The sequence below is a fragment of the Entelurus aequoreus genome, linkage group LG23 (assembly GCF_033978785.1).
Source record: "Entelurus aequoreus isolate RoL-2023_Sb linkage group LG23, RoL_Eaeq_v1.1, whole genome shotgun sequence".
NCBI lineage: Eukaryota > Metazoa > Chordata > Actinopteri > Syngnathiformes > Syngnathidae > Entelurus > Entelurus aequoreus.
The window spans coordinates 28392702-28418355 of NC_084753.1; the positions used below are offsets into that span (position 1 = coordinate 28392702).

Genomic DNA, 25654 nt, shown 5'->3' on the forward strand with positions numbered 1-25654 from the left:
GCATTCATCTTAGTCTAGCCAGGGAGGTGACCGAGAACCCTATGGTCACTCTGTCAGAGCTACAGCATTCCTCTGTGGAGAGAGAAGAACCTTCCAGCAATCCACCCATCAGGCCTGTTTGGTAGAGTGGCCAAACGGAAGCCATTTCTTTGTAAAAAGTTTGCCAAATTACACCTGAAATACTCTCAGACCATGAGAAACAAAATTCTCTGGTCTGATGAGACAAAGATAGAACTCTGTGGCGTGGACAATACCAACCCTACAGTGAAGCATGGTGGTGGCAGCATCATGCTGTGGGGTTGTTTTTAGCAGCAGGAAATGGGAGACTAGTTAAGATAGAGGGAAAGGTGATGCAGCAATGTACAGACACATCCCGGATGAAAACTAACACTTCCTATCCAATCTGATGGAGCTTGAGAAGTGCCAAAGAGGAATTGTAACAAAAGACTTGAGGCTGGAATTGTAACAACGTATTGAGCAAAGGCTGTCATTATAGGGTATTATGGGGTATTGTCTACAGAATTTTGAGGACAAAACCTGATTTATTCCATTTTGGAAAATGCAGTAAAACAACAAAATGTGAGAAATAGTCAAGCGCCGTGGACACTTTCCGGATGCACTGTCTTCAAAAACTGTAACAACATTGAAAGGGATCATATTGAAATTGCATCAGATGAGGGTTTTAGCATGCGTGCGCATGTACGAGCCAGTCTGCCCCACAGCAAGAGGACAGGGAAATTGAAGGAACTTATTGACTTCAACGTCGGACTACAACTGAATAAAAAACGGTGGACTCGCGCAAAGCCCTTCGGGTAAAACTCTACCATATGTGGAGATATCCTTTGACGTCACATTTGGAAATGACGTCACTAATAGGGTGAATTCCAAACTGCTCGTTTGGAAGAAGTTTGAAAAAAGGCTAGATTGTTTTACAAATATCTCCGCAATGCTTCCTATGGTTTGATTTCGAATTCATGTAGATCCGAAATACGCAAAAACAGTTAATAAAAGTTGGTTTTGCAAAACAGGGCCGCTTTAAGATAACAAATTCGGCTAAAAATTGTATCTCTTTGTTTGGTTTTCATAAAGTTATGATATATTTTCTGATCAATTAAAAGTCTGTGAAGACGAGAGGATGCCTTAGCTCAGGGGTGTCAAACTCGTTTTCATTGAGGGCCACATCGCAGTAATGGCTGCCTTCAGAGGGCCGTTTTTTTTCAATTAATTAAATTCATGCATGCGGGCAATAACCTGTGATTAATCAAAATTCAAATGTATCAGATTTTAAAAAAATACATAATTTGAGAAGTATCCCACTGTGGAGGTTTCTCCCCTTCGGGTTCTTCGGACCACCAAGCACTGACATGACAGTTCCGTTTCAGCTTTTAGAACACTGTTATGTTGTTGCGTCTGACCAGTCTACCTCTCTGGGAATTAAATTCACGAGAAAACATGGCTGAAAAGCACAAAAAGGACAATTTATTGAAAAATAAAACATTGTTCAAAACCCTGAACGCTGCTGTCATGTCCGTGGTTGGTGGTCCGAAGAACCCGGAGGAGCAAGACCTCCACAGTCGACTTAAAAAATATATATATACACTACCGTTCAACAGTTTGGGGTCACATTGAAATGTCCTTATTTTTGAAGGAAAAGCACTGTACTTTTCAATGAAGATAACTTTAAACTAGTCTTAACTTTAAAGAAGTACACTCTATACATTGCTAATGTGGTAAATGACTATTCTAGCTGCAAATGTCTGGTTTTTGGTGCAATCACTAGCAACTATCACTCCAGTGTTCTAACGGTACAATGTGTTTGCTCATTGGCTCAGAAGGCTAATTGATGATTAGAAAACCCTTGTGCAATCATGTTCACACATCTGAAAACAGTTTAGCTCGTTACAGAAGCTACAAAACTGACCTTCCTTTGAGCAGATTGAGTTTCTGGAGCATCACATTGGTGGGGTCAATGAAACGCTCAAAATGGCCAGAAAAAGAGAACTTTCATCTGAAACTCGACAGTCTATTCTTGTTCTTAGAAATGAAGGCTATTCCACAAAATTGTTTGGGTGACCCCAAACTTTTGAACGGTAGTGTATATAATTAATAATAAAATCCAGAGGCAAATTCATACATTATTCACTGTTACAAGCGGCCCTCTGATGGCAGCCATAACTGCCTTGTGGCCCTCAATGAAAACCTGTTTGACACCCCTGTTATAACATCACCTTATCCTCCTGAACCATTGTCCACTGCAGTGGACATTTGTTTTTTTTTCTTTTATCAGACTGAAACAATTCTAAAAAAAACCCAGCCCTGTTCTGCCAAACACAAACGTCCAGAAGGATGTACTTATGTTGTTGCCAATACAGCCGGTCCCCTGAGAGCCACTTTAGCCAATCACTCTTACAGTATGTGATGGAAAAACAGGGGCTATATAAATGTCCTTTTTTTTTTTTCATTGTCGACCGCCCTCTTCTTCTCCCCCGCAGTGGACGACGTGCAGAATGTGCAGATAGTGTGCGTTTGGTGCCAGAAGGAAGGCGTCAAGCGCTACTCTCTATGCATGGGCTCCGAGCTCAAGAGCTTCTGCAGCGAGAAGTGTTTCGCCGCCTGCAGACGGGCCTACTTCAAGCGCAATAAGGTGAGCGGTGAGCAAACGCCATTGCAATAGAAACGGGTACCTGCTTCTTTGCTGTCACTTTTACCATCATATTTGTACATATCCTTTTTGCTGATGTTGCTCTATTGTTGTTGTTGTTGCTGTCGTTGTTTTTGTCTAATCCCCCTCTTGTCCCCACAATTTCCCCCTCTGTCTTCCTTTTTTTCTCTTTCTATCCCCTCCTGCTCCGGCCCGGCTGCACCAAATGATAATATAAATACATTTAATAAAGTCAAATGCAAATAAGGCGACAAGAGAAGTATCCCACTGTGGAGGTTTCTCCCCTCCGGGTTCTTCGGACCACCAAGCACTGACATGACAGTTCCGTTATAGGGTTTATTTTGCAATATTTCAGTCTCTCCGGTGCTTTTCAGCAATTGTCTTTGTCTGGCTGTCTCTTGTCTCTCGCTCTCGCTCCAACTCCACCACCTCTCTCCTCCCCGGCTGCTGCCTTTTAACAGAGCGACAGGTGATTAGATAAGCAGGCCCAGGTGGGCCATCTACGCACCGGTCGCTGATCTCGCAGCCGGTCCTGGCGCACCCCGCCTCGCTGCAGGTCCGCAGGCCACGCCCCCCTCCACACCCACACTTCTCTTTTGTAAAGTAAATTTGTACAGCCGATATGGGCATCTACATCAACTATATGATTTGCCTGAGTAGCTGGACAGGACAAAAATAAATTTAAAAAAATATTTTTTAAATTATAAGTTTAGTCTGTTCTGACCAATAAATGTTAGAAAGTTGGAAACTCGCGTCAAACAATGCCAAAGCGACAAATTATAAGGTTCATTTGGACAATAAGTCAAACGCTCAGCTTCCCCCTTTTGCTTTAGGACAGGGGTGTCCAAACTTTTTCCACTGAGGGCCGCACACGGAAAAATTAAAGCCTGCGGGGTTCATTTTGATAGTTTTAATTTTGAAGTCATAACAAAATATATAGATTTTGTTTTTTTTTACCTTTAGGGCTCCCGGGGACCATAAAGGGTCTAAGTCATTAAAATGTTAAAAACAAGTCAAATTATTTTTTTATTTTTTTTATTTAACGCTTACAGTAAATCTCTACAGTATATCAACTTTAGGTTGATATAAAATTAAAAAAACCAAAAAGGTTTTATGCCTTTTCTGTCAAGACAACTTTGTTTTTTATAATAAAACTGAAATATGCAGTATTTCCCCCACTGCCCAAAACATTCAGAACGCAATGTTTGATGTGAAGTAATTAAAGCCTTAAAAACATCAATAATGCAGGACACCATTGATTTTAATTCATTGTTATTTTTGAGTAATGACAGTGAAAAGATAAATAAAATCCCATTAAATATATTTAGGATACAAAAAGTGCCCCACTCAGAAAGTGATACATTTGTATTAGGTTTTCTTTACTTTCAACACTTAAGTTACGAGCTCAACTTCAGATATATCTGTCAATTTCACGTTTGAACTATTATTTTGTTTGTTTTATGCTCTTTTGTCAAAGAAAACGTTGATGTTTTTGTATGGCAACCACACAATATATGCAATATTTTCCACATAAAACATTTTAAAGTGAAATATTTGAACTAATTGGAGCCTTGAATAGGTCAATAATTCATTATAACATTGTTTTTTTTTTGTTTTTTTTAGCAATGGCAAAAAAAGAAAAAGAAAGATAGACAAAAGAAGAAAAAAACAGCCTGCATGGCAGCTTTGTGTCAACATTGCAACTTTTTCTAGTTAGATTTCACCTCATTCTACTTTTTTTAATGTTTTTTTTTAAATTTTTGCAATAGCATTTCCAGAATGTGTGGCGGGCCGGTAAACAATTAGCTGCGGGCCGCAAATGGCCCCCGGGCCGCACTTTGGACACCACTGCTTTAGGCTATGAAAAAACACACAAAAAAGGTATGATTAAGTATTATTTTCATATAATCTAGGCATAACAATAACACCTACTGGCAACATGCACAAGTTTTTAATACAATCTGAATTGATCGGCAATTGTGCAGGTGTACTTAATGTTGTGACCGGGTGATACGATTAAATACGATACAATACGATTATAATCAAGAGTAAGATTCCTAACTCAGTGTTGAAATTTTAGTGGAAAAGTTGTGCCCTGGGGTCGAAAAGGTTAAGAAGCCCTGATTTAGACCATAAATAGAGATGTCCGATAATATCGGCAGTCCGATATTATCGGCCGATAAATGCTTTAAAATGTGATATCGGAAATTATCGGTATCGGTTTCAAAAAGTAAAATATATGACTTTTTAAAACGCCGCTGTACGGAGTGGTACACGGACGTAGGTAGAAGTACAGAGCGCCAATAAACCTTACCAGTCACATACCTACTCAGTGGCCTAGTGGTTAGAGTGTCCGCCCTGAGATCGGTAGGTTGTGAGTTCAAACCCCAGCCGAGTCATACCAAAGACTATAAAAATGGGACCCATTACCTCCCTGCTTGGCACTCAGCATCAAGGGTTGGAAATTGGGGGTTAAATCACCAAAAATTATTCCCGGGCGCGGCCACCGCTGCTGCTCACTGCTCCCCTCACCTCCCAGGGGGTGATCAAGGGTGATAGGTCAAATGCAGGGAATAATTTCGCCACACCTAATGTGTGTGTGTGACAATCATTGGTACTTTAACTTTAACTTTATAATATTTACGGCTTTTCACACACACAAGTGAATGCACGGCATACTTGGTCAACAGTATGGGCGGTATAGCTCGGTTGGTAGAGTGGCCGTGCCAGCAACTTGAGGGTTGCAGGTTCGATCCCCGCTTCCGCTATCCTAGTCGCTGCCGTTGTGTCCTTGGGCAAGACACTTTACCCACCTGCTCCCAGTGCCACCCACACTGGTTTAAATGGAACTTAGATATTGGGTTTCACTATGTAAAGTGCTTTGAGTCACGAGAGAAAAAGCACTATATAAATATAATTCACTTCACTTCACAGCCATACAGGTCACACTGAGGGTGACCGTATAAACAACTTTAACACTGTTACAAATATGCGCCACACTGTGAACCCACACCAAACGAGAATGACAAACACATTTCGGGAGAACATCCGCACCGTAACACAACATAAACACAACAGAACAAATACCCAGAACCCCTTGCAGCACTAGCTCTTCCGGGACGCTACAATATACACCTCCCGCTACCCCCTACCCCGAAACCCACCTCAACCTCCTCATGCTCTCTCAGGGAGAGCATGTCCCAAATTCCAAGCTGCTGTTTTGAGGCCTGTTAAAAAAATAATGCACTTTGTGACTTCAATAATAAATATGGCAGTGCCATGTTGGCACTTTTTTCCATAACTTGAGTTGATTTATTTTGGAAAATCTTGTTACATTGTTTAATGCAGGGGTGTCCAAAGTGCGGCCTGGGGGCCATTTGCGGCTCGCAGCTAATTATTTACCGGCCCCGCCACACATTCTGCAAAAATTGCAAAATTGATTATATTGCAAAAATTTAAAAAAATATTTTAAAAAAGTGGAATGAGGTGAAATTTAACAAGAAAAAGTTGCAATGTTGACACGAAGTTGCCATGAGGCTTTTTTTTTTCTTTTGTCTTTGTTTATTTTTCTTTTTTTTGCCATTGCTAAAAAAAAGAAAAAAAGACTAAAAATCTATGTTATAATGAATTATTAGTTAAAAAATCTCACTTTAAAATGTTTTATGTGGAAAAAATATTGCCTATATTGTGTGGTTGCCATATAGAAACATCAAAGTTTTATTCGACAAAAGAGCATAAAACAAACAAAATAATAGTTCAAACGTAAAATGGACAGATATATCTGAAGTTGATCTCGTAATTTAAGTGTTAAAAGTAAAAAAAAACTAATAAAAATGTATCACTTTATGAGTGGGGGACCTTTTGGATCCCAAAAATATTTAGTAGGATTACTAAAAATATTAAATAATTAAAATCAATGGTGTCCTGCATTTTTGATCTTTTAAGGCTCTAATTACTAAATACTGCATATTTCAGTTTTACTATAAAAAACAAAGTTGTCTTTGACAGAAAACTTTTTTTTTTTTACTTTATATCAACCTCAAGTTGATATAGAGATTTACTGTAAGTGTTAAATAAAAAATAATAATAATAATTTGACTTATTTTTAACAGTTTAATGACTGAGACACTTTATAGTCCCGGGGAGCCTTAAAGGTTAAAAAAAAATAAAAATCCATATATTTTGTTAAGGTTTGAAAATGAAAAATATCAAAATGGCCCCCACATGCTTAAATTTTTCTGTGTACGGCCCTCAGTGGAAAAAGTTTGGACACCCCTGCTTTAATGCATCCAGCGGGGCACCACAACAAAATGAGGCATAATAATGTGTTAATTCCACGACTGCACTGCAAAAACTGAAATCTAAGTAAGATTAAATATCTCAAATAAGGGTTATATCTGCTTATTTTCTGTCTGATAAGATCATTCTTCTCACTAAGCAGATTTTATGTTAGAGTGTTTTACTTGTTTTAAGGTCCTAAATGATCTCAGTAAGATATTACAGCTTGTTGCTGAGATGTGATGACCTATATTGAGTAAAACATGCTTGAAACTAGAATATCAACTGTTGCAAAGCTGTGTCATCAACACTCACAAGTATAAAACTACTTTTTTAAAGTAATCATTTCTTACTTCAAGCATGAAAAAAAAAATCATGATGCCGAGCGCATATCATTATGTCAAGATAATGGCACGAGCATTTATTTAATTTAAGAATATTTTTCAATATATTGAGCAAAAAGGTCTCTTTTTTTTTCTACCATGAAAAGTGAGATTATACTTATTTTAAGGTATTTTTGGGCTCATTGAGGTTAGCTAATTTTACTTGTTTTGGAAAGTCTTGACCGGCCGAATTTTCTTGTTCTATTGGCAGATAATTTTGCTTAGTTCAAATAAAATACCCCTCATTTTACTTTTTTTTTTTCTTGTTTTTGAACACCATACTTGCCAACCTTGAGACCTCCAATATCGGGAGGTGGGGGGGGGGGGGGGGGGGGGGCGTGGTTGGGGGCGTGGTTATTTACAGCTAGAATTCACCAATTCGAGTATTTCATATATATTTCATATATATATATATATATATATATATATATATATATATATATATATATATATATATATATATATATATATATATATATATATATAAATATATATATATATATATATATATATATATATATATATATATATATATATATATATATATATATTTTATTTACATATAAATAAAATAAATACTTGAATTTTAGTGTTCCGGTGGCTATCCATTAGATGGCAGTATTGTCCTGTTTAACTTCTCCGTTCATGATGAGTATATCATTTCGGCCACCGTGTTCAATGGAGAAGTCTGTTCTACAAAATGTACAGGCAACATACACCTTCCCCTTCGAACTGTCCTGGATGAACTGAAATTCTTGTTTCCATTCATTTTGGAACTTGCAAGCGTATTTCTTCATCTTGCTCGTCGACGGCGTCGCCATGTCTGTAATTTCCTCGTTCTTCTGCTTCGTCTCCTTGTTGTGTGCGCAGTTGTGCACTCTACTCTCTCAAAGCCCTAGATGTTATGACGTCATTGGGCAGGCAAGCTGTTTATATTGTGGGAAAGCGGACGTGAGAACAGGCTGTCCCCACTCAGTCTCAGGTCCGCATTGAGCTGGAGGGGGCGTGGCCTCCAGCTCCGGCTGAATACCGGGAGATTGTCGGGAGAAAATCTCTGCCGGGAGGTTGTCGGGAGAGGCGCTGAATACCGGGATTCTCCCGCTAAAAACGGGAGGGTTGGCAAGTATGTTGAACACTGACTTTTTGCAGTGTGTATATATCTGTATCGGTTGATATCGGAATCGGTAATTAAGAGTTGGACAATATCGGAATATCGGATATCGGCAAAAAAGCCATTATCGGACATCTCTAGTTTTAAACGTATATTAAAGACATCGCAGGTCCCCTTTGACCGTCCATCCGGTCAGATGGCCAACGTTGGAACTCTTTCAGTGAATATTTGCTCAGTGTAAAATGGCGCAATGAAAGTCAAAGTTTACTGACGACGTATCATGTTCTGGTTAATGGAGGTGGGTCGGCCATTAGAGTGGTTTCAGTGTGTGGGACGAACCAAAACAACCACTGTGAGAGACGGCTCTGATGCACACAACACCATTTGTCACCTTCCATTAAGACATGGATACACCCACTCGTGAGGTGATCGGCGACGAGCGCCGATATCGCCTTTCGCCGTGTTGTTTTTTTATTCGCCGAGCTGCAAAGAGGAAAAACGAGCAGACGGCGTGCAACAAGCCCTCTACTTTTTCAGAGGCGAGGAGGGAAGCGGCGCGGTGGGCTTGTTGCTGCTTGTCTGAGAGGAAGGCCAGGAGGCCTGGGGCGAGGTGTCCACTTTCAGCGCATACCTTACCTTCAGCTGCCTCATGTGTCGTAACTCAACACCACTCGGTGGGCCGGGGGAACACGCTCAGACCCACAGCAGATCATCTTACACAAATCGGGAGGAATTTCCAATATTAATACTGGCAAGGCATTATTAATATGACAATACATCAGTTGCACATATCTCCCTGCTCGGCTGTAGAAGCGTATCCGTTTCACCACACACTGATTTCCCTTTGCCGTATTGACCTTTTAGGGTTTGATTCCTTTGGTCTTGGATTGACTCCAGTATGATGTTTGGATTTGAAGTGTAAACTCAAGTTTGAGTACTGTGGACGTCACATTGTGTGGTTTTCACCCACTAGGCCAGAGATGAAGACCTCCACGGCGAGAGATCCCCCGCACACCCGCACACGGAGGACTCACCCAGGCTGGTGATGAAGATGAACAGCAATGTCCGAGTAAGTATTCTTATCTCGCAGACAGATGTTTTCATTTAAGTAAGGCTTCGTGTTTCTCAGTAACTCAGGAAATAAGATGTGGGGTTCCCCAAGGCTCAATTATAGGTCCCATTTTTTTTTTTCTTTACATGCTGCCTCTTTCAACACTGCAAAAAGTCAGTGTTCAAAAACAAGGGAAAAAAATACAAAAATTAAGGGTATTTTATTTGAACTAAGCAAAATTATCTGCCAATAGAACAAGAAAATTTGGCTTGTCAAGACTTTCCAAAACAAGTCAAATTAGCTAACCTCAGTGAACCCAAAAATACCTTAAAATAAGTATATTCTCACTAGGGATGTCCGATAATGGCTTTTTGCCGATATTCCGATATTGTCCAACTCTTTAATTACCGATACCGATATCAACCGATACCGATATACACTACCGTTCAAAAGTTTGGGGTCACCCAAACAATTTTGTGGAATAGCCTTCATTTCTAAGAACAAGAATAGACTGTCGAGTTTCAGATGAAAGTTCTCTTTTTCTGGCCATTTTGAGTGTTTCATTGACCCCACAAATGTGATGCTCCAGAAACTCAATCTGCTCAAAGGAAGGTCAGTTTTGTAGCTTCTGTAACGAGCTAAACTGTTTTCAGATGTGTGAACATGATTGCACAAGGGTTTTCTAATCATCAATTAGCCTTCTGAGCCAATGAGCAAACACATTGTACCATTAGAACACTGGAGTGATAGTTGCTGGAAATGGGCCTCTATACACCTATGTAGATATTGCACCAAAAACCAGACATTTGCAGCTAGAATAGTCATTTACCACATTAGCAATGTATAGAGTGTATTTCTTTAAAGTTAAGACTAGTTTAAAGTTATCTTCATTGAAAAGTACAGTGCTTTTCCTTCAAAAATAAGGACATTTCAATGTGACCCCAAACTTTTGAACGGTAGTGTATACAATGGTGGAATTAACACATTATTATGCCTAATTTGGACAACCAGGTATGGTGAATATAAGGTCCTTTTTTGAAAAATTTATAAAATAAAATAAGATAAATAAATTAAAAACATTTTCTTGAATAAAAAAGAAAGTAAAACAATATAAAAACAGTTACCTAGAAGCTAGTAATTAATGAAAATGAGTCAAATGAACTGTTAAAGGTTAGTACTATTAGTGGACCAGCAGCACGCACAATCATGTGTGCTTACGGACTGTATCCCTTGCAGACTGTATTGATATATATTGATATATAATGTAGGAACCAGAATATTAATAACAGAAAGAAACAACCCTTTTGTGTGAATGTGTGTAAATGGGGGAGGGAGGTTTTTTGGGTTGGTGCACTAATTGTAAGTGTATCTTGTGTTTTTTATGTTGATTTAATTTTTTTTTAAAAACCAAAAAAAACAAAACGATACCGATAATAAAAAAAACAATACCGATAATTTCCGATATTACATTTTAAAGCATTTATCTCTAATTCTCACTAATAACAAGTGCACTTTTCTTGGTAGAAAAAAAAAGAGAGCTTTTTGCTCAATATGTTGAAAAATATTCTTAAGTTAAGTAAATGCTAGTGCCATTATCTTGACATAATGATATGCGCTCGGCATCATGATTTTTTTTTTCATGCTTGAGGTAAGAAATGATTACTTTAAAAAAGTAGTTTTATACTTGTGAGTGTTGATGACACAGCTTTGCAACAGTTGATATTCTAGTTTCAAGCATGTTTTACTCAATATAGGTCATCAAATCTCAGCAACAAGCTGTAATATCTTACTGAGATCATTTAGGACCAAAACCCTTAAAACAAGTAAAACACTCTAACATAAAATCTGCTTAGTGAGAAGAATTATCTTATCAGACAGAAAATAAGCAAATATCACCCTTATTTGAGTTATTTAATCTTACTTAGATTTCAGTTTTTGCAGTGCACAATTACGCTGATGATACACAATTGTACGTTCCCGTGTCTCCTGATGACACGGGACCGATATATACCATTTTTAACTGCGTTTTTAGACATCAAATCATGGATGGCAAGTGGATTTCATGCATCTCAGCCAGGAAAAAACACAGTTTTTTACATATACCGTATTTTTGGACTACCGTATTTTTCGGAGTATAAATCGCTCCGGAGTATAAGTCGCACTGGCCGAAAATGCATAATAAAGAAGGAAAAAAACATATATAAGTCGTATTTTTTGGGGAAATTTATTTGATAAAAGCCAACACCAAGAATAGACATTTGAAAGGCAATTTAAAAGAAATAAAGAATAGTGAACAACAGGCTGAATAAGTGTACGTTATATGAGGCATAAATAACTAACTGAGAACGTGCCTGGTATGTTAACGTAACATATTATGGTAAGAGTCATTCAAATAACTATAACATATAGAACATGCTATACGTTTACCAAACAATCTGTCACTCCTAATCGCTAAATCCCATGAAATCTTATACGTCTAGTCTCTTACGTGAATGAGCTAATGAATATTATTTGATATTTTACGGTAATGTGTTAATAATTTCACACATAAGTCGCTCCTGTGTATAAGTCGCACCCCCGGCCAAACTATGAAAAAAAACTGCGACTTATAGTCCGAAAAATACGGTATAAGGCGCGCTTAAAATCCTTTCATTTTATCAAAACTCGACAGTGCGCCTAATGTACGGAATCATTTTGGTTGTGCTTACAGACCTCGAAGCTATTTTATTTTGGTAAAATGGTGAAATGATTAGTGTGACCAGTAGATGGCAGTCACACATAAGAGATACGTGTAGACTGCAATATGATTCAAGTAAACTGCACAAAAATGTTATATGTTCCATTGAACATTACACACAGTGCTCAAAAATCCATGAGAATGTTTTAGTAGGACTTTGGTAAGCTATGAAGCCGCACCGCTTGATGGATTGTACTGTGCTTCAACATACCAGTATTATTATGGTGCGTGTATAAGGTAAGACATATTATCTGGCGTTTTGGTTCGCAATATTATGCAAAAGCAACTTTTCTTACCTTCTGGTACCTGCTGATCTGTATTTGGGATCTGCATAAGTCCTGAAAAATTGTGCATGTCCGACTTTGTAGTCCGTACCGAGCTTCTTCTTTTTCTCTATCTTCTTGTTATGGGACATTCATCCTCCGCTGTTGCCATTTCTAATATAAAGTAGTGTAAAGTTCTTACTTATATCTGTCAGTAAACTCGCCATGAAAGCGCTAAAACATACCGGTGTAGCGAGTTAACATTATTCACCCAAACAACTTTAGTTATTAGAGAGTTCCGGTCGGACGGTTTTTCACGGGACACATTTCCTGTGTTGTTGTTGCACTAGTGAGCCACGGATGAGGAGATGCTGCTCCGTTATTGATAGAAGTAAAGTCTGAATTAAAACAGTTAGCTCCATCTTTTGACACTTCTTCCACTCCCGTCCTTGCACGCTACACCGCTACAACAAAGATGGCGGGGAGAAGACGCTGCCGAAGGTGAGCCACGTAAATAAGACCGCCCACAAAACGGCGCATCCGGAAGCGACTGCCAGAAAGCGACTTGAAGATGATCTGTAAAACATCATCCATGCAACATTTTGACCGAAGAACCACCATTACATATTATGTAGACCACAAGGAAGTCTTTTACATTTAGAAAAAAATTAAAATAATATGACCCCTTTAATGCGCCTTTTGTATGAAAATAGACCTAAATAGACCCGCTCATCGGCAGTGCGCCTTATAATCCGGTGCGCCCTATGGTCCGGAAAATACGGTAGGTCCTAAAGGCCAGAAAAAGAAACTAGTACCAAAATTACAATGTTTTTTGTGTGTTCTTCTCTTCTTTTTTATACTGGTGAAGAGCACATTGTGTTACAACTTGCCAGTCCATGAAAAGTGGTGTATAAATCCAGTTTGCTTGGTTGAGAAAATGACGAGATTATAACATGCATACAATTTTTCACATTTAGGTAACCATTTTTTTACATAATCTCATGGTAGAATACTAAAAAATGACATTTAGATATAATAATATTTGCTGGAATTCATTTTCCCCTCCATAAAACCACAGTACCCCCATGCAAGCAGCACTCATGCAGCCCAGACCATGATGCTACCACCATGGGTCTTGACTGTGGGCAAGACCCAATTATCTTGCCACTTACACGTGTTGCAAGCAATGCAGAAAAGAATGGCTGTGTTGAGTTGTTTTCAGGATATGGTAAATCTATGCTCTACACGGGCTACTCTAAAGTAGTTTTTTCTTGCCCTGATGTGGGATCTGAGCCGAGGATGTCGTTGTGGCTTGTGCAGCCCTTTGAGACACTCGTGATTTAGGGCTACATAAGTAAACTTTGATTGATTGATAAAGTATGTATAGGTTTCTATTAGGGATGTCCGATAAATGCGTTAAAATGTAATATCGGAAATTATCGGTATCGTTTTTTTTATTATCTGTATCGGTTTTTGTTTTTTTTGTTTTGTTTTTTTTATTAAATCAACATAAAAAACACAATATACACTTACAATTAGTGCACCAACACAAAAACTCTCCCTCCCCCCATTTCTTTCTGTTATCAATATTCTGGTTCCTACATTATATATCAATGTATATCAATACAGTCTGCAAGGGATACAGTCCGTAAGCACACATGATTGTGCGTGCTGCTGGTCCACTAATAGTACTAACCTTTAACAGTTAATTTTACTCATTTTCATTAATTACTAGTTTCTATGTAACTGTTTTTATATTGTTTTACTTTCTTTTTTATTCAAGAAAATGTTTTTAATTTAGTTATCTTATTTTATTGTTTTTTTTAAAAAGTACCTTATCTTCACCATACATGGTTGTCCAAATTAGGCATAATAATGTGTTAATTCCACGACTGCATATATCGGTTGATATCGGTATCGGTTGATATCAGTATCGGTAATTAAAGAGTTGGACAATATCGGAATATCGGATATCGGCAAAAAGCCATTATCGGACATCCCTAGTTTCTATAGTATTGTGCCTCGAGAAGACACTGCATGGCTGTAATTAACGTCGATATAATGGCATGTTTTAGTGACCCTCCGCAGTCTCTCTCTCCTGTAATGCAGGTGTGCGATTGGTGCAAGCATGTCCGACATACCAAAGAATACCTGGATTTCGGATCTGGCGAAGAGCGACTCCAGTTCTGCAGCACAAAATGTCTCAATCAGTACAAGATGGATGTTTTTTACAGAGAAGCTCGCGCCGCTCTTACCTGTTCCAGCCCGGCTAGAGCTAGCTCGGAGGGGAGGCCGGACACCAGTATTGCCGGACAAAAGCTTCTCACTCCAGAGTCTTGGAATAACAGCAGTAGCACAGGGGATGCACATCATAGAAACCTCTCCAATAAGGACTTACCAGAATCATCCTCCATCTCCCCATCAGAGTCATTATTGTCTTCATCTAATCCTCCAGTCTCTGGCCAAAGGACTGTGGACAGGCCCATCCAACCACTTCCTCAAGCTGTAGCAGTGTCGCCTCACCCTACTCTTATCCCATCTCCACATCCACACCACCCTTTAGATCATCAGCCGATTCCTCAAATGCCAATGTCCTTTATCAGACCTCCTCTTCATGCCCAGGGTCTCAGAAGCCCCTTTGCCCACCATCCAAGACAACCAGGCCCCTCTTCAAGCCCAATTCACAGACCTCCACACTCTCCTCACCTTCATCCTCCCACCTCCACCTCTATGAATCCACCAGGACTGATGCATCCCTTCCCTAGACCCTATTTCCCTGGCTTCCACTCCCCTCCGGTGAACATGTTACCCAGAGGCCCTGTCCCAATGCCTCCCATGATGAACTTTGGCATTCCCTCGTTTAGTCCACTCCTTCCACAACCCACTGTCCTGGTTCCTTACCCCATTATTGTTCCTCTACCGATCCCAATACCCATTCCAATCCCTGTTCCAATGCCTCCCAAAACTAATCATGAAACTCCAAATCACAGCGGCGTTATACAGCCTGTCCCAGACGGAACAGAAAGATGTAGATCCATACCTTTCAGGGTTCCATCTCCTGGAGTATCTGAAGGGAACGCCCACTCGTTACACCACAAAATGGGTGGAAACTTGTCACATGGTGACCCCAATTTCAAGGACCTGAGTTGGGTTAAATCAGAAAGGCCATTCCCATCCCCAACATCCACATGCCACAGTGGGACATCGTCCCCCAGAGCGCAGTACAACACATCCCCCTGCTCAACGCGCAGCTCGGAAGGACTGATAGACTACAAACAACAACAGCAACAGTCAGAACGACAAGTTATACAAAGGGTACTACAAAGAACCCAAGTGAAGCTGGAACCTAATTCCAGGGGATTACAGGACTTCTCAGGGTTAGAGGAGTCACATACTGTTCAGAGTATCAAGTCAGGGTTCCATGACATCATTCGACCCCCTCAATCTCCTTCACATGACACCGTAATCCAAAATAAGGACTCTCATGTGTCACCTCCACCAAGCCCTACAGTTAATATCCACCCGTATGATGGCATGTCTTCTGTCCTAAAATCTCAGAACCAAGGTCCAAATGGGATGTCCTCTGTACAATCCACTGCAAGTTTAGACTCACTCTTACCCCAAAGAGTACCAGCATCCCCAACAGATCCTGCACTGACTGAGCAGGAATCTATAAAAGAAAATAAGTGCTCTGTTGTCAACCCTGCACGAGTTGAGGGTCCAATCAGTCAGTTAGAAGAATCTTTAGTTACGAATGCTGGAGAAGACCCCCATTTCCCAGATGAGGACCATGCCTACGCCCTACCCACCGCACCAAAGACAGGCGGGAGTCCCACTCCGCTGCTCTTGCCTAAACTCAGGGACAAGGGTGGCTTGCGAGGCTCCGCTAATACACCCAGTTCTGGTGACATGGAGCCAGCCCTAAAGAGGAGATGCCTACGAATCCGTGATCAAAACAAATAACAGACTGAGGTAAGAAAGCTCTTTTCAAACCGTGGTATGCCTGTTAAAAGTCATTTTGCTAAAGCTCATACATATCAATTTGCATTGTGGCAAGCAATGGCGGTCGAATTAAAAACCACCAATTATTCCAAATATCGCTTGACCGAGGACCGGAAAATGCGCGCACAGTCTCCCATAGGGGAAACTGAATCACAGGTCTCACATGGTCACTAAACAGCATGGCGCCTAAGAGAGAGAGATTCGTGGTTACCTGGCACTCCTCGGTGCTCTAGGGTTACAACAAGGGAAGGAGGTGAAGGGCACGGGCAGTGAGAGTCACTTTGAAAGGCGATCACTTTCGACACAACCTGACAGTCACAATGCTCTGGCGGCGTGCCAGGATGCCTTTGACTCTGAAAAATAGCGTGTGTGTGTTCAACATAAACTTTTATCCGGGGCGGTGCACGAGGCACAAGAATAGACTCTATCAACCAGAGAGATCAAGCAAGGTTCATCAACAAATTTCAACGCCAATGTGGAGATAGTCAGAAGAGGTCCTGTTACTAGAAGACCCAGCTGGGAAACAGCTGCGAGGCTTCACATATGGACAAAACCAGACTTTCGCGCTCCTATTGTTATTTTCCTCCGTCCGCAATCACAACTACTGTCCATTGCCAACCAGATGTTAAGTAAAGGAGAACAGCTTTCTTCCTTTGGACTTTTTTTTTTTTTTGACTTGCTGGGTTGGTAGTCCAAATGTCTGTCTGTAACACCACCCGTGCGTCCGCACCCACTGGTACCTTGCCATATCGAGATCATGTTACCGCATCGCTGTATGTCCTGAGATTAATTCGCTGATATTTCAAACCTGGTTTTTAATTTCAACTGCACTGCTTTTCCACTGCACGTTGTCCCTCAAAAGGGCAGAAGTCAACTCAATAAAAGCTTTTTAAAAGGCCGACACGGAATATGCATAAACCGTAAGCAGTTTTTTGTCCCGAAGGTTGGCTTCTACTAAAGAGTGAGTGTTGTCATTTGTTGTGGTTTCAAGTGTTCCCTTAGTAACCGATACATATGAAATCACGGCGTGCTGCCTGTGTCGTGCAGACGGATTTATAGCCCCGTGTTGCGTGTAACGGGAGCTGGCCGCTGCCCTATGTCAATGGCTTTAGCTTGCCACCTACCGTCCTGTCCTATTGTCATTCTTTTGAAATATCTCTGACTCTGACACAAACGGCACCGGACTGGGGTGGGGGGCGGTGGATTTCGGCTCAGGAAACTTTTCTGTCTAAGTTTATTTGGGATACTTTATAGGCTTGTGTAATCTGAACACACCACTTGAGTATTCGCTGAGCTTTTGAAACAGGGGGAGTACAGAACACTGTGAGCACGGGCCTGTTTGCATTTAATATGCATGTGCGTAAAGGGGGCCAGATGTTTTTGGTTTGATTGTGTAAGGTATCACTCTGGTGTCGACTAGACTGAAAGTGTATATATGACATTGCTGAACAAATAAAGTCAATGTATGTTTAAACTTATCCTCTTCTGGTTCCCCTTCCACCCCCGCACCAATGAATGAACAGCAGCCCTGTTCGACACAGCATGGCAGTGCCAGATTCAGTACCACGCCCTCTTGTGGACGACGCCAGTGCTAACACCTTCCCCGCCCTGCTCCCAACAGCCCACCAGTGTGCGGACCAGCAGGGTGCCAAAGCCGGATGCATCCCACACAAGTCTCCTTGGACCAAAACAAGTGGCGTGTCCAAGGACTGTTTGATACAGACCGTCCCTTGAAGTGTGCCCAGATGCCCTCATCGTGGTCTTCCTCCTCCTCCTTGCTCCACACTGATCAGCCCTGTGTGGTCTTCTCAGATGGAGCCCGAACATGATCTCTTTCCAGGGGAAACGGCTTGTTTTCTCTGCCCAGCTTGCACAAAGAGCCACATTGTTCCTCTCCCCTCGTATACCACACGGACTCCCCACTTGAGGTTTTGGGTTACCTGGCCGACGGGGCTCAGACTTCAGGAGGAGGAGGTTTTTATTTTTTTGACCGACAGCTAGGAATATAGGATTCGCTTCTCCTCTCCATCTCCCCTGCCCAATCTAAATACACTCGGGTTCTGAGGTTTGAGTTCCTCACTATCCACTAGGCTTGTTCAGGGATGGATGAGATGTAACAAAAAAAGGGCTTTTTGGTTAAGACTGATGACTGAGCAGTTTATGACTAGATGTTAAATAATGTATAATAACAGAGATTATAAGACAGACTGACCTACTGATCACTTTAGTGGTCCTGATGATGCATTCATTCAACATTTGGATAGGAAATCATATTTCTAGAAGGGAGGGGCATTTGAATACATTTCCTTGATCAGCTATGGAAAAAAAACTATTAACCGACTACTACATTGACCTAAATATTAGACCAGGCCTGGGCAATTAAGATACAGTCTGGTGTGCCGTGGGAGATTATGTCATTTCACCTAATTGGGTAAAAAATATTTTTTTGCAAACCAGTAAATGTGCCGTTGTTGAGTGTCTGTACTGTCTAGAGCAGGGGTCACCAACCTTTTTGAAACCAAGAGCTACTTCTTGGGTACTGATTAATGCGAAGGGCTACCAGTTTGATACACACTTAAATAAATTGCCAGAAATAGCCAATTTGCTCAATTTACCTTTAACTCTATGTTATTATTAATAATGAATTACACTTAATTGAACGGTTTAAAAGAGGAGAAAACACGAAACAAATGACAATTAAATTTTGAAACATAGTTTATCTTCAATTTCGACTCTTTAAAATTCCAAATTCTACCGAAAAAAAAGAAGAGAAAAACTAGCTAATTCGAATCTTTTTGAAAAAATTAATAAAAGAATTTATGGAACATCATTAGTAATTTTTCCTGATTAATATTAATTTTAGAATTTTGATGACATGTTTTAAATAGGTGAAAATCCAATCTGCACTTTGTTAGAATATATTTTAGTTTAGTTTAGTTTATTAAGGATCCCCATTAGTCTACACCGCAGTGGAGACTATTCTTCCTGGGGTCCAGGCAAAAAACATCACACAATCACAAAACAAAAGATTAAAATGCAGTACAACATGATCAAATAATAAAATGTTGTAATACAAAAATAGCAACAACAAAGAACCAAAAAAATAATAATAACTTCGAGTTTACATAATATTGTTCATACCAAAGATAAAAAGAGCAATATAAAAATAGATATATATATATTTTTGCAAAAAAAAAATAAAACAAAGAACCAATGGCCTAAAATATATACATTAGTGTACCAAAGACAAACAGTAAGTGACGAAAAAAGTTCCATCCACCATTTTCTACTGCTTGTCCCATAATCAATAAAATAGTCAATAAAAACAGTCATGACATTAGGTACAATCTAGAATAATCTCTTTCCGCAATACTTCTCCTCTTAGTCTATTCTTAAAACCCACTCTGCTGGTGATTGATACCAGATATTGTGGAAGTCGATTCCAGTTAGTGATTGCCCTATACATTACAGTCTTTTTCAAAACATCACTTTTGGGTTTAATAACAAATTGGACCAAGCTATATTTCTAACAAAGACAAATCATTATTTCTTCTAGATTTTCCAGAACAAAAATTTTAAAAGAAATTCAAAAGACTTTGAAATAAGATTTAAATTTGATTCTACAGATTTTCTAGATTTTCCAGGATATTTTTTAAAAATTTTAATCATAATAAGTTTGAAGAAATATTTCACAAATATTCTTTGTCGAAAAAACAGAAGCTAAAATGAAGAATTAAATTAAAATGTATTTATTATTCTTTACAATAAAAAAAATAAATTTACTTGAACATTGATTTAAATTGTCAGGACAGAAGAGGAAGGAATTTAAAAGGTAAAAAGGTATATGTGTTTAAAAATCCTAAAATCATTTTTAAGGTTGTATTTTTTTCTCTAAAATTGTCTTTCTGAAAGTTATAAGAAGCAAAGTAAAAAAATTAATGAATTTCTTTAAACAAGTGAAGACCAAGTCTTTAAAATATTTTCTTGGATTTTCAAATTCTATTTGAGTTTTGTCTCTCTTAGAATTAAAAATGTCGAGCAAAGCGAGACCAGCTTGCTAGTAAATAAATACAATTTAAAAAATAGAGGCAGCTCACTGGTAAGTGCTGCTATTTGAGTTATTTTTAGAACAGGCCAGCGGGCGACTCATCTGGTCCTTACGGGCGACCTGGCACCGCGTTGGTGACCTCTGGTCTAGAGCTCGACAGAGTAACCGTGTAATACTCTTCCATATCAGTAGGTGGCAGCAGGTAGCTAATTGTTTTGTAGATGTCGGGAACACGGTTTGTCGTGATCACAATGTGCGGGAGGCAGCGTATCTAACACTTAAACCAAAAATAAACAAAAGGCATTGAAGTTTAGGGAAGGCTATGCAAAACGAAGCTAAAACTGAACTGGCTGCAAAGTGAACAAAAACAGAATGCTGGACGACAGCAAAGACTTACTGTGGAGCAGACTGCGTCCACAAAGTACATCTGTACATGACATGACAATCAACAATGTCCCCTTAAAGAAGGGATAGCGTCCGCACAACTTAAATAGTCTTAATTTGCGAAAACAAAGCCGGTGCGGGGAACAGCGCTCAAAGGAAGACATGAAACTGCTACAGGAAAATACCAACAAAAGAGGAAAAGACACCAAAATAGGAGCGCAAGACAAGAACTAAAACACTACACACACTAAAACACCAAAAAAAACAAAATAAGTCACGACATGATGTGACAGGTGGTGACAGTACACCTACTTTGAGACAAGAGCTATATTGATGCATGCTTGGTTATGGTTTAAATTCATATCCAATAATTGCAACTTTTTATCGTCAATATTGGCTACTGAGTTAAATGTTTTAATGTTTTCTGCTGGTGGTGTGCCTCAGAATTTTTTCAATGAAAAAAATGTGCCTTGGCTCAGAAAAGGTTGAAAAACACTGGACTAGGGGGCCAAATTTAGAGAAAAAAAAAGTGTCTGGGGGCCGGTATATCTATTTTTAGGAACAGTAATACAAAACCTCACAATAATGTCTGATTGAACGCTAATGACAGACCAGAATTTTACTCTTTTTTTTACAGTGAGACACCCAGAATGTACATGAAAGTAAAGAATGTGGCATTTACAATATTAACTATGAACGATAAAACACTGAATATTGACAACATATGACCGTCACACCCCCTCTCCATTGACATATTTTACAATCCAGCGAAACGCAACAAAAATGCTACAAACACAGCGAAAAATTAACGCAAAGGGTAAATCTAATACATCTGATACATCACTAAGCTTTAGAACTTTGTTGTGAAAATCTCCATCCGCGTCTGTCCCTGACACCCGCATTTCAGGCTGACACTCTGTGGAAACGCTCCCCACCCACACTGCTTGGTGCCTCGTCTGAGCTGCTGTGACTTAGATTACCATTGTAACTAATTAGATTACCATAGTACCTAATTAGATTACCACAGTAACTAGTATATCATGCAAAAGCGCAGATTCCGACCATTGAAATACTTTGTATAGTTCAAGACTTACGGTCATTACAAAACATCACTGCACATCCAGTTTCCATCCTAAAGATCTAAAAAAAATATTTGGTAATGTCCGGCGGGCCAGATTGAGAAGCTTAACGGGTCGCATGTGGCCCCCGGGTCTTAATTTGCCCAGGTCTGTATTAGAGAAAACTTTTCTGAAAAAGACAGAGGTCTTATATCCAGTGTCTAGAGATGTACACAGGCCAACCAACAGATGGCGCCAAACCCTGCAGCAAGCATGCCTTGCTGTCATTCTCTCACACCAGTGACCAGGACAGATGCAACAAGAGAAAAACACTGGGAAAAAAGTGTCTCAATGTTTAAGAAACAACACATTTGTTTCATTTCATTTGTCGACTAAAAACAGGTATGGGTAAGTGTCATTTTATAAGGGACGATTTATGTTCAAGTGAGTACGGTAATTGTTTTTTTTGTTTTTTTTATTAGTGTTCTGAACTCCTGTTTCCATGCCAGTGTTGAAACATTTGGAAATAATGCTGTCTGTGGGGAGTTGTGCCATAGCTGATGTTGCGCAACCCATCACGCACAAGACATTGAAACAACATTAGGAACTTTTTAAATTAGGTCCTCAAACCTAACGTTGGAACAACATGCTTTTTGACGACGTTTAATCAATGTTGGGTTCTGACGTTGATTTCACTGTTGAATTTTGGTCATTTCCCAACCAATATTCTACAACACAAATACAATGTTGAAACAACATGCTTTTTGACAACGTTTAATCAATGTTGGGTTCTGACGTTGTTTTGACCATTGAATTTTGGTCATTTCCCAACCAATATTCTACAACACAAATACAACGTTGAAACAACATGCTATTTGACGACGTTTAATGAATGTTGGGTTCTGACGTGGATTTGACCGTTGAAATTTGGTCATTTCCCAACCAATATTCTACAACACAAACACAACGTTGAAACAACATGCTTTTTGCCGACGTTTAATCAATGTTGGGTTCTGACGTTGATTTGACCGTTGAAATTTGGTCATTTCCCAACCAATATTCTACAACACAAATACAACGTTGAAACAACATGCTTTTTGACAACGTTTAATCAATGTTGGGTTCTGACGTTGATTTGACCATTGAATTTTGGTCATTTCCCAACCAATATTCTACAACACAAATACAACGCTGAAACAACATGCTTTTTGACAACGTTTAATCAATGTTGGGTTCTGACGTTGATTTGACCGTTGAAATTTCGTCATTTCCCAACCAATATTCTACAACACAAATACAACGTTGAAACAACATTCTTTTTGACAACGTCTAATCAATGTTGGGTCCTGATGTTGATTTGACCATTGATTTTTGGGTCATTTCCCAACCAATATTCTACAACACAAATACAACGTTGAAACAACATGCTTTTTGACAACGTTTAATCAATGTTGGGTTCTGACTTTGTTTTGACCATTGAATGTTGGTCATTTCCCAACCAATATTGTACAGCACAAACACAACGTTGACACAACATGCTATTTGACAACGTTTAATCAATGTTGGGTTCTGACGTTGATTTGACCATTGAATTTTGGTCATTTCCCAACCAATATTCTACAACACAAATACAACGCTGAAACAACATGCTTTTTGATGACGTTTATTCAATGTTGGGTTCTGACGTTGATTTGACCGTTGAATTTTGGTCATTTCCCAACCAATATTCTACAACACAAACACAACGTTGAAACAACATGCTTTTTGACAACGTTTAATCAATGTTGGATTCTGACGTTGATTTGACCGTTGAAATTTGGTCATTTCCCAACCAATATTCTACAACACAAACACAACGTTGAAACAACATGCTTTTTGACAACGTTTAATCAATGTTGGGTTCTGACGTTGATTTGACCATTGAATTTTGGTCATTTCCCAACCAATATTCTACAACACAAATACAACCCTGAAGCAACATGCTTTTTGCCGACGTTTAATCAATGTTGGGTTCTGACATTGATTTGACCGTTGAAATTTCGTCATTTCCCAACCAATATTCTACAACACAAATACAACGTTGAAAAAACATGCTTTTTGCCGACAATTAATCAATGTTGGGTTCTGACGTTGATTTGACCGTTGAATTTTGGTCATTTCCCAACCAATATTCTACAACACAAATACAACGTTGAAACAACATTCTTTTTGACAACGTTTAATCAATGTTGGGTTCTGACCTTGTTTTGACCATTGAATGTTGGTCATTTCCCAACCAATATTGTACAGCACAAACACAACGTTGACACAACATGCTATTTGACAACGTTTAATCAATGTTGGGTTCTGACGTTGATTTGACCATTGAATTTTGGTCATTTCCCAACCAATATTCTACAACACAAATACAACGCTGAAACAACATGCTTTTTGATGACGTTTATTCAATGTTGGGTTCTGACGTTGATTTGACCGTTGAATTTTGGTCATTTCCCAACCAATATTCTACAACACAAACACAACGTTGAAACAACATGCTTTTTGACAACGTTTAATCAATGTTGGATTCTGACGTTGATTTGACCGTTGAAATTTGGTCATTTCCCAACCAATATTCTACAACACAAACACAACGTTGAAACAACATGCTTTTTGACAACGTTTAATCAATGTTGGGTTCTGACGTTGATTTGACCATTGAATTTTGGTCATTTCCCAACCAATATTCTACAACACAAATACAACCTTGAAACAACATGCTTTTTGCCGACGTTTAATCAATGTTGGGTTCTGACATTGATTTGACCGTTGAAATTTCGTCATTTCCCAACCAATATTCTACAACACAAATACAACGTTGAAAAAACATGCTTTTTGCCGACAATTAATCAATGTTGGGTTCTGACGTTGATTTGACCGTTGAATTTTGGTCATTTCCCAACCAATATTCTACAACACAAATACAACGTTGAAACAACATTCTTTTTGACAACGTTTAATCAATGTTGGGTTCTGACCTTGTTTTGACCATTGAATGTTGGTCATTTCCCAACCAATATTGTACAGCACAAACACAACGTTGACACAACATGCTATTTGACAACGTTTAATCAATGTTGGGTTCTGACGTTGATTTGACCATTGAATTTTGGTCATTTCCCAACCAATATTCTACAACACAAATACAACGCTGAAACAACATGCTTTTTGATGACGTTTATTCAATGTTGGGTTCTGACGTTGATTTGACCGTTGAATTTTGGTCATTTCCCAACCAATATTCTACAACACAAACACAACGTTGAAACAACATGCTTTTTGACAACGTTTAATCAATGTTGGGTTCTGACGTTGATTTGACCATTGAATTTTGGTCATTTCCCAACCAATATTCTACAACACAAATACAACCTTGAAACAACATGCTTTTTGCCGACGTTTAATCAATGTTGGGTTCTGACATTGATTTGACCGTTGAAATTTCGTCATTTCCCAACCAATATTCTACAACACAAATACAACGTTGAAAAAACATGCTTTTTGCTGACAATTAATCAATGTTGGGTTCTGACGTTGATTTGACCGTTGAATTTTGGTCATTTCCCAACCAATATTCTACAACACAAATACAACGTTGAAACAACATGCTTTTTGCCGACGTTTATTCAATGTCGGGT

General features: G+C 39.2%; 1 protein-coding gene across 1 annotated transcript in view; it reads left to right on the top strand.

The window, feature by feature from the left end:
• Positions 1-19399, top strand: part of LOC133641138 (sine oculis-binding protein homolog B-like) — a 63092-nt gene extending 43693 nt beyond the window's left edge. The window contains exons 5-8 of the mRNA XM_062035023.1: positions 2493-2644; positions 9408-9503; positions 14574-16457; positions 18011-19399. Of these exons, the coding sequence (XP_061891007.1) occupies positions 2493-2644; positions 9408-9503; positions 14574-16448 (2123 nt within the window). The 3' untranslated portion in view covers positions 16449-16457; positions 18011-19399. The remainder of the gene's footprint in view (positions 1-2492; positions 2645-9407; positions 9504-14573; positions 16458-18010) is intronic.
• Positions 19400-25654: the final 6255 nt, after the last annotated feature.